The sequence below is a fragment of the Dipodomys ordii genome, unplaced genomic scaffold (assembly GCF_000151885.1).
Source record: "Dipodomys ordii isolate 6190 unplaced genomic scaffold, Dord_2.0 Scaffold94, whole genome shotgun sequence".
NCBI lineage: Eukaryota > Metazoa > Chordata > Mammalia > Rodentia > Heteromyidae > Dipodomys > Dipodomys ordii.
This window is the reverse complement of record NW_012267310.1, coordinates 7,934,855-7,945,234: the sequence shown is the minus strand read 5'-3', so window position 1 is coordinate 7,945,234 and position 10,380 is coordinate 7,934,855. Positions and strand designations below refer to the sequence as shown.

Below are 10,380 nucleotides of genomic sequence, written 5' to 3'. Positions count from 1 at the left end.
AGCAAAAAGAAAAAAAGCCGGAAGTGGCTCTGTGGCTCAAGTGGTAGAGCGCTAGCCTTGAGCTGAAGAGCTGAGGGACAGCGCCCAGGCCCAGAGTTTAGGCCCCACGACCAGATCCAAAAAAAGAATAAAGGACAAACTGAAAAAAAAAAAATACGTCAAGACTTTCCTTTACAAGCTCTGAATTCTTACAAACTTACTGAAATGGGGACACTGATTAATTGTGGCAAAAAATTTTTAAAGTTGCTAAGATTTCTTGTTTCATTTCTGATAAGAGAATTATGAGTAATTACTTTTAAGAGTTAACATTTTGATATTGGGATTTGTAGACTAGGAATTAAAAGGCTAAAAATTTTAAGGTCCTATTTTCAGCAAACTATACAGTAAAATCGTCAATCTATGCAGAAAATATCCTATGGTTTTATTTTTATCACATCTATACTCTGTATGTGTGTGTGTGTGTGTGTGTGTCTGTGTCTGTGTCTGTGTCTGTGGTGGTACTGGGGCTTAAACTCAGGGTCTGGATTGTGGACTGTTCCTTAGCTTTTGCACTCAAGGTTGGGGCTCTATTATTTGACCTACATCTCCACATCTGGCCTTTTGTAGGTTAACTGGAAATAATGGACTCATGGACCTTTCTGCCTGGGCTGGCTCAAACCATGATCCTCGAATCTCAGCCTTCTAAGTAGCTTGGATTACAGGCATGAGCAACAAGTACATAGCTATACTGTTTCATTCAAGATGAAAAAAAATCTTATGCAGCATTGTACACTTAAAATTTAAATAATTAGAATGTCAGTTAAAATTAATGATGTGATAGATAAAAGGAGGGTAGATTATTTGAAGACGAAATGATTTTTGTCTTGAAGATAGTCTGATAGTACTTTGCAATGTTAAGAAATTTCTCAGATAATGTTTAAGATGAGTGTGTTTATATATTAAAACTTTTTTTAATATGAACAAAGTTGTTTCCATTAAATAAAATGTTTCATTTAAAATAGTTTGCCACCTTAATTTGGGAACATTTGTGAACATTATGGACTGTTAATATAAAGAACCCTAAAATGAGTGTTCAACATAGTTTAGTTCCAGAAATCATCAATCTCAACTATAATAGATGCAGAAAAATTTCTACAACAAATAAACAGGAAAAATTTATTATAACAGAATACCTATAATAATATTTTACTTATAAAAAACAGTGATTTTTAAAAACAGCAAAACTTGTCAGAACATTCTAGGAAGATCGACCTTAACTATATCCCATCGATCTAATTTTTTTCCTATTTCTCCCAGAATATGACTCACATTAAGCTATTTATAAACAATAAAATCATCTATAATTGATACCTTATACCAAAGGATTTCAGGTTCTTTGGTTGGTAGCAAAAAGTCCTCTATGTCACGGCATGAAATCTCCTTGCTTTTGCTAAGTTCAGCTTTTTCAAAATACTTCATCTTAGAATTGTAGCAGAGTCCAGTGTCATTTTCTCCCACTGTCAGTGAGATGGATACTTTCATACAATATGTAGAGTTCCTGTAACAAAGCAGAATAAATATGGTGACCTACTGTGAACAAAAAGTGAGTGCTTCCAAGGGAGTGAATTTAACTCATTCAGAATAAAAAGAAGTAAAGTCTCCATTGTGTAACTGATTTTATTCTATAGGGTTGTCTCTTGTCAGGAAACCATACAACACTTTGTCCAACATGTTTATTACATTTTCTGAGAAAAAAAATAGTCATAAAGCCAGGATCAGTTTGAAATGTGTTCGAGATATTTTTATCTAGGAAAATAGAATAAAGGAAGAGTTCGGTTGGGAAGGAAATCATGCTTAAATTTCGGCTAAAATTGGCAAACTCAACAGAGAAGTAAAATGTAGCTGACCTATTAAGTACAATGGAAGGACAAGAATAATTCTGTCCAGCTCTTACAATAGTGGTTGCCATGGTAAGAGTTAAAGTTATTGATGCATCTAGGCAGGAAGTAATATTTGATAAAAGTATTGAAACATCATACTTTTTAACTGTCCATATCCATTTGGTTTGAGACTGGGATACCATGTTGTCAAGAGAAGCATTCTACCATGTTACATAAGGACAATTCCTTCCTGATAGATTCTACTGAATCAAATCATTAAATCAACATCTTATTTTTACTTTGCTGGATCCTACATCAGGTTTAGAACTTGGAATACCCGAGAATAGAAATCATGCTCAGATATTATTTTGGAAGAGCTCTGAATAAATGAAATTTTAATATAATTCATACCACTTCTGTTTGCTATTTAAGTGTCTGGACATTGAATGAACTCTGAAAGTATATAATGTATTGTACTAGGGTAGAAACTGAGAAAAGAATAAAATGCCAGATTCACAATTTCTAAAAAAAAATCATTTGTTAAGTGTCCAACTGCTTGTTCTTTATTTGAATCTCATTGCTTACTATCTCTACATCATTGGGCCACAACAAAGCCAGAAGACAAGTAATTTAGAAATAGGTATCTGAGTTATTCAGTGTTATATGCGGAATAACAAAATAAACATTTATGAAAAATCTGAAGAGTTTTAAGGAATGTAGACATCTCTATTTTCTTATACTATCTAGTGAACAAGTGAATCTAATATACTTAATAGGCAAACCCATTAACCATTTAATATTAGTCAATCTCACAAAACATCTCTAAATATGTTTTCAAGGATTTTTCTAGAATTATAAAAATAGATTTCCTGTCCTCAGCCTCTCAGAATTCAGGAAAACATGTACAAGCACACGACTGAAACTTGTAGGTAGGGGCAGGAGGACACAACTGGGAGAGAAAGCAAGGGAAGGGGGGGACACTGTTCAAAAAGAAATGTACTCACTACCGATTTATGTAACTCTAACCCTTCTGTATACAAGTTTTACAATAATTTTTACAATAACAATATATAAATAACATATATATATATGTAAAGAGAGAGAGATAACCAAAGTGATTTCAAAAAAAGAAAAATGAAGGCCTCATACATGATGAGATTTGAATTGTATTGTAAAAGGGAATGAAAGTTTAACAGTTACTCAAATGCATTGTACACATTAGTGGACATGCTAAAATTAAATGTTGGACAAGTATTTGAAGTAAATAACAAAAATAATATTTTTCAATTCTGAAGAGAGTTATTTTAGGCAACAATATGCACAAAGGCTAGAAGAAATGATAAACCTTAACAAACTGCAAAATTCCTTAAGAGACCTTGGTTTCAGAAACTATAGTTTGTCTATGAAATATATATAAAAGACCAGTAACTAGAAATATGCACAAGCATCAGGCTGAAAGTCAATATTGGGACTTTATATTATAGTATGATAAAATATGGATTGTAGAGAAGATTTCCCTGATTGTTATGAGAAAAATGGATTGTATGGAAAACAAGACTAAACGAAGTAGAACAAATTGTAAAGCAACTGCACTCATTTTAGAAAATATGGTGACTCCAAAAGGGTACTCTTTATTGGGTGGGGGTAGTGAAGGGGTTCATATTCAAAATATATTTAAAAAATCAAACCAATATGACAGCAAGGAAGCAAAGAAACAGGTATGAAAGATGCAGGACTTTTTTCTTAGTTGAGCATATGAAAGGTAGAGGAAATCTTTCAGCATGGAAAATAATGGAAAAGAAACATCTTTGAGAAAGAATAAGGTATGTTAAATTTTACTTCTAGCTTCACACTGAAGTGAAAAAGACAGCCCTTTTAAGGCTTGCCAGCAATATTGCTCACGCATTATTTATTAATTTTATTCTGCTATAAACTAGAGCATGTTCTTTCCAGGCTCTTTGTATGATATTTTTGTCAGAAACGAATTATATAAGTTAAAGTATTAACTACCTTAGCACACATTGAACAACACCTTAAGAAAATATTTAGGCTTTAGAATAACACCTATTTTTCCAATTCTTTAGAATTTTTAAGGAACCAAGAACTTTCTAGGAAATAAATCAGTACATTCTTAATTTTGAACCTTCCACATAAATCTTTTAGATCTAAGCATCTCAAGTTTTTTGCTATATGAACTGTTTGTTTTTGCTTATGTGTTGTAGCATATCATATTAGATACCAGATAATTTTTATACAAGAAGGATAGAAGAAGAATTCCCAACTGTCAGTAATCAGATTGCAACAAAATTACTCATAATTTTTGAGAACTAGACACTAATACTTGGATTTTAGGCCTCTTTTCACTCATTTGTATAAGGAGAACATAATATTAAAGACTAAAACGTGTAAAGTGATTAGAATTCTACCTGTCTTTGAGTGGGCGCTCAGTATGTGTTCCACCTTATTATCAGCATTGTTTCCTTTATTCTCAAATCTTTTTTCCGTTTTGCGGCAAAAACCACACACTGTTTGGTTCTCATATGATGCCTTCCATTCTTTGATATGTAATTAGTGTGAAGCATAGAAAACCAGGTAAGTGTTTTTAATTTTCACTTGGGATCTCAGAGTGGGATGGACAAGAATGACTGAAGTTGAAGGGAATTATGGACTCTAATCATTGCACATTTTCTTTTTATACATTCAAGTGACCGTTAATCTCCAGAAAATGGCTCCAGATGACTTACCCTTGGATCTGCTCATTTATCTGCCTTTTTAATCTCTAGCTGATTTGCAACTGTCTGGTAATGTCTAGAAATTCAATCTCCACAGGATAGCACTATTTTCAAATTACTTTCAATGTTTTAATGCATGTTTACTGTTTTTGTTCATCAGGAGGTGATTTAGAAAGCTAAAAATATTCAACCAATGCTGTAGTCCTATTTACTGTAAGAGCTAATAGGAAGCAAGCAACTTATGACACATTAATAAACAAATGATACCCTAGAGGAGAGTTTACACACTCAAAGCAAAGAATGAATTCCACAACCATCAAACTTGTGGTATGATGGCTATGAATCTGCTGTCAGGGAAACAACGTGGTCTATCATAGATGGGATAGGGAAAGTGCTCCTACAGGACTTACGTTAAAATCATTAGCACTTATTTATTTGGCTTCTTTTGTTTATAACAGATGGATACTGTCTAGGAAAAAGTTGAATTATGACTGCTGGTTTCAATGCTTATAAAATGGCTAGCAAGACAGGACATACATTCATGCAGAGAGAACAGAACTGTTTATATCTGAGAGTCGTCACAAAATTATCCTTTTCAGTGAAGAAAATATTAATATGAAATTTATAGAAAGGATCTCACTTTCTCTGACATGGGTAATAATATAAAACATAGCAAGTATAAACAAGGTATTGTACAAATGTCTTGATATTATAGCAGAGAGTTCCAGTGACTAAAGAAATCAGTTTATTGTCCAAGTTCTATTATCTAATTTGTGGCAGAAATAGGATGGGAAGTCAGACATATAAATTGTAATTTATTGGTCCTTTTTACAAGCTAGTGGAAAATATTTGCACTGGTTTAATATATATAAACTTTCTATATATCATAGGTGTATATAATCTCAATAAATATGTGTTTACATTTATATATAATATATAAATATATATATATAATATTTATATATAGCTAGAAGTGTTTAAAATAAAAGAAATTTAACTACCTCTTAGTTCTAAATTATCTATATATTATTTTATATTCCAAAACATGGATGTCTTAAGAAAAACCAAATAAGATACAGTCTGGATTTTTGTGAAAACTTAGGTCTAAAATCCAAGAAGGCTAAAATGGAGTAAATTGCAGGTCTTTTTCTCCTTCTATGGATATACAATATTACATATTTGGAAAAATAATGATTAACTTCTTAAAACATTGGCATTGAGTTGATTTAGAAAGGAGAAGAAAATTCCTACTCAAGTTCAGTAAAAGAACTGGAAACTAGTCCATATATTTTGTTAAAAATAAGAAAACAATAAGTGATTACAAATAAAATAAATAATTCCTTGAGGACAGATACTGGAACTGAGTAGTGTACTGTGAAATCCTCTATAAATTTTAAGTCGAGTGCTACTTTGAAAGGGAGGGAAATTTTTAATTGGATTCTGACAGAGATTCTCAAATTTTGTTTCTGAAAGATGACTACCTTGTCATAAATACAGACTGAAGTGTGGAAATTTGGATAGAGCAGATAGGAAGTCAGGCAGAAAATTCTGTCTTTGTGGAGGGGAAGATATTTTGTATATATCTCATTAGCTGAGAAAGTGTATTAAAAAGCATTTTATGCAATGTCTTAGTATAATAGGTTACAATTATTCTCTAATCACCACACTTAATATGTAATATTTGGTCTCTCTTTTCCTCCAACTGAATTACCACTAACAAAATGGATAAACTACATACTCTAACACCATCACTAAAGAGTTGACCTATATATTATGTTAATTCTCTCATTCTAGGGGGAAATGATAACATTTCCATAATGTTTGACCATTTTTTAACTTCATGACGTGCTAAATAAGAAAGTCAGAGATTTGATCAATGCTTTTAGAAGATTAAGTCATTCTATGCTTCTACGATTCATATGGTTTACTTCAACACACACTGGTATTCTTTTATTGAGGCTCAGTCCTCCTTTTTTACAAAAAAAGAAAGCACGTAATATTTTTGAAGTGTCACAAACCTTTGGAAAAGTAAGATAAACCCAGGAGAGCAGCAGAATTTGACTATAGGGTCTGATTATTAGACATGATACTCAAGTGAAGGGAATCAGAAAATGTCAAGGTTTAGATGGTGGAGTTAATAGTGTATTAAGGTTTGTTAAGTCTTAAATTGTATTTGGAGTGCATATTTCTATTATTAAAGCCTTCCATAACTTTTTATATTTTATTGTCTCTTTCGTCTTTCTGGTGATGTCTGAAGAATGGCCCCTGTCTCATATGTTCTATTTTTAAATGCATTAGACTTATAAACACTGACACTAAATGTAAGGTTTGTTTAAATTAGTTTTTCCTTTCAGAAACACTCTAAAGTACCTATTGATTTATCTGTAGTTGAATCAGCCCTTGGTGTAAAGATTTGAGTAAAACCATCGAACAGCTCAGACCTAAAAATGCTGGTTTATTGCCTTCCATTTGAAATTCCATTTTTTTCATTTTTGTGGCAAATTGCACTTCATCTACAGACTTCTGTTAACTGTAAGTGTAAAAATCATTATCTATCTCCTTTTGGTGGAAAATGATCAATATAATTTTACCATTTTAATTTTTTCTAGTTTCATATTCTGAGACTATTGGACTTAAGGAGATCTGAGCATATGCATTTTGAGTCCAGTATTTCTCTGCCTATTTTGGGACATGAGAACTTTTAAATTTCATTATTTATTCTAAGAATGGTAGAGAGGAAAAGCAGAGACAGAGTAAAGGGAAGGGAAGGGATTGGGAAAGGAAAGAAGGGAAGAAAGGGAGGAAGAAAGGAGGAAAGAAGATAGGGAGGGAGGAAATGAGGAAGGAAGGAAGGAAGAAAGGAAGGAAGGAAGGAAGGAAGGAAGGAAGGAAGAGAAGGAAACATAAGTGTATTTGGGGGATATGGAAATCCAAGCTGGAAATGTGCTCTAAAGAGAATCACTGTCAGTCACAGTGGCTCATGCCTGTAATCCTAGGAATTCAGGAGCCTGAGATCTGAGGATCGCAGTTTGAACTAGCCCAGACAGGAAAAGTCAATGAGACTCTTACCTCTAATTAACTACGAGGAAACCAGAAATGGGGCTGTGGCTCAAAGTGGTAGAGCACTAGCCTTGAGTGAAAAAGCTCAGGAACAATGCCCAAGGTCTTGAGTTCAAACCCCATGACTAACAACACCAACAACAAAAGAGAATCACAGCCACCTCCTTCAAAGTCCATGCTTATGACAACAAATTGGTGCTCCAAGTAGAAGTTAACACAAAAGATCTTTGGACTGGGAAGGTGGCTCAGTGGTAGAGTGCTTGCCTAGCATGCATGAGGCCTTGGGTTCGATTCCTCAGCACCACATAAACAGAAAAAGCCAGGAGAGGCACTGTGGATCAAGCAGTAGAGTGCTGGCCTTGAGCTGAAGAGCTAAAGGACAGGTACCATGACTGGCAAAAAAAAAAAAAAAGAGATCTTGCTTAGTTTTTATACCACTTCCTAATTTTCTATTTTCCAGTTCCTTTATCTCATTCTCATCACATTTCTTAGGTTATTGTTTGATATCTTCTCATTCTACATGTTTAAACACTTCATTGAGAAAGTATGGTGCTTTATTTTTATTTTAAATTGTATTTTACTGTAAAAGTGATGTACACAGGGGTTACAATTATATAATTAATGAGTATATTTCTTGTCTAACAATGTTTGCCCCCGCCCTCATTTTCTCCCATTTTTCTTCCCTTCCACTCCCCTTTCCCCAAGTTGTAAAGTGCATTTCCAACACAGTGTCTAGTGAGTATTGCTGTTGCATTAGTTCACCCTTTGTCTCCCCATTTCTATGATTTCCCTTCCCTTCCTCAAATCAGATAAACTTATATGCAAGACAAAGGGTACCAAAATTAGAAAGTTACCATGGGAATAAACCAGAGGAGAAAAAAAAAGAAAGGCAAAAGAAATAACTGCAAACAGTACACTGAAAAATAAAGAAAAAAAGAAAAAATCATATTTTTAAAAAAAACCCTTATCTCCATATCATGGAGATAATTCGATTAGCATCATTTTATATGGTCATATGTACACAGCTATTTGGGTATTGTGAACTCTGCTAGTATTATCCTAGGCATACACTAATTATTACAAATGAAGGAAACCATGGAGATTATGTTTCTTTGGATCTGGCTTACTACACTTAATATGATTTTCTCCAAACAAGGCCACACTAAAGCTACTAGCAAAACTAGATTCATTTTGGCATTATTTACCATAGCTATGATGTTGCATCAATCCAGATACCCCTCAGTAGATGAATGGATCAAGAAAATGTGATTATATATATATATATATATATATATATATATATGAATTCTATGCTTCCATCAGAAAGAATGACATCACCCCATTCATAAAGAAATGGAAAGTATGGTGCTTTGTAAAAATTAAGTAAAAAATCTCTAATCCCATCATGTCATGCAAAGGAATACAGATGAATATAACCATCATTTGCTGAATTAATATACCTATCCTGGGGTTTAAATTATTTTAGTCAATGCATTTATTGAGCATGAAACATGTTGTTGGCCTGGCTGGGCATGAAATAGAGAATAAGCAAAATAGTGGATTGTGTGAAGGTTTTTTTTGGGGGGGAGGGAGGGCTAGAACTGGTATTAGAACCTAAAACCTCATCCTTTCCAAAGCGTTCAACCACTAAGCTGTACTTGCAGCCCTTTACTGTGTTGGTTATTTTTAAGATAAGGTCCTACTTACTGGTCGAGTTGTATGTGGATTGTGATCTGCCAATTTTAGGCTTCTTGTCATTGCTGGGAAAACACGCACATACCACCACCTTGCTCAGTCCCATGGAGAAGGAATCTTTAAGACTTTTCTGCCCCAGCGGGCCTGAAGCTATGTTCTCCCAATCTAAGCCTTCCATATAGCTAGGATGACAGGTCCTTACCACTGTATCCACTTATAGGGTGAGAAGAGGTCTTCAAATTTTTCTGGCCCAGTTGATCTTGAGTTGTGATCTTCCTAGTTCTCAATCTCCCAAGTAGCTAGGATTACAGGCCTGAGCTAACAATTCACTGTGGACTTTTTATTCTTTTAAGAGAAAACTGACACAGAGAAAGAACATTGTACAAAAAGCTTTAGATGATATTATTTCACACTCAGTAAGAGGGCTGTTATTTAACAAGGAGAGGAACAGCAGGGGTCCGCAAGGATATGGAGAGATTGAAATCCTTGTGCATTGCTGGTGGGAATGGAAAATGGACAGCCTCTGTGGGAAATAGTTTGGCAGTTTCTCAAGATGTTGAATAGAGAGCTACCAACAATTTCACTCCAAGGTATCTACGCAAATTCAGTGAAAACAAGATCAGACAAATACTTTTACACTATGTTCATAGTAGCACTATTCACTATAGCCAATAGGCAGCCATAACTCAGATGTTTGTCAATAGAAGAAGGGATAACCAAAATGTGTTATATACCTATAATATAATATTATTCAGTCTTAAAGAAAAATAAAATGCTATTATGTATAATAACATGAATAAGCCTTGATAAAGTTATGTTAAGTAAGACAGACACAAATGGAAAATATTTTGTGGTTCCACTTATATGACTTACTTAGAATAGAGAAATTCACAGAGACAGAATTATAATAGAGGTTACCAGAGATAAGAGGATGAATGTTTCCATTCTCATCTCTGAGTTTATTAATTTGGGTGTGTTCTCTTCTTTTTCTGATAAGATTTGCTAAGGGTCTGTCAATTTTTTTAAGTTTTTCG

The 10,380-nt window shown here is 33.7% G+C and overlaps 1 protein-coding gene across 1 annotated transcript in view; it reads right to left on the bottom strand.

Annotated features, from left to right (window-relative positions):
- Il1rapl1 (interleukin 1 receptor accessory protein-like 1) overlaps nt 1–10,380 on the bottom strand; it is a 1,198,232-nt gene that overhangs the window by 509,915 nt on the left and 677,937 nt on the right. The window contains exon 4 of the mRNA XM_013026494.1: nt 1,351–1,537. Within this exon, the coding sequence (XP_012881948.1) occupies nt 1,351–1,537 (187 nt within the window). The remainder of the gene's footprint in view (nt 1–1,350; nt 1,538–10,380) is intronic.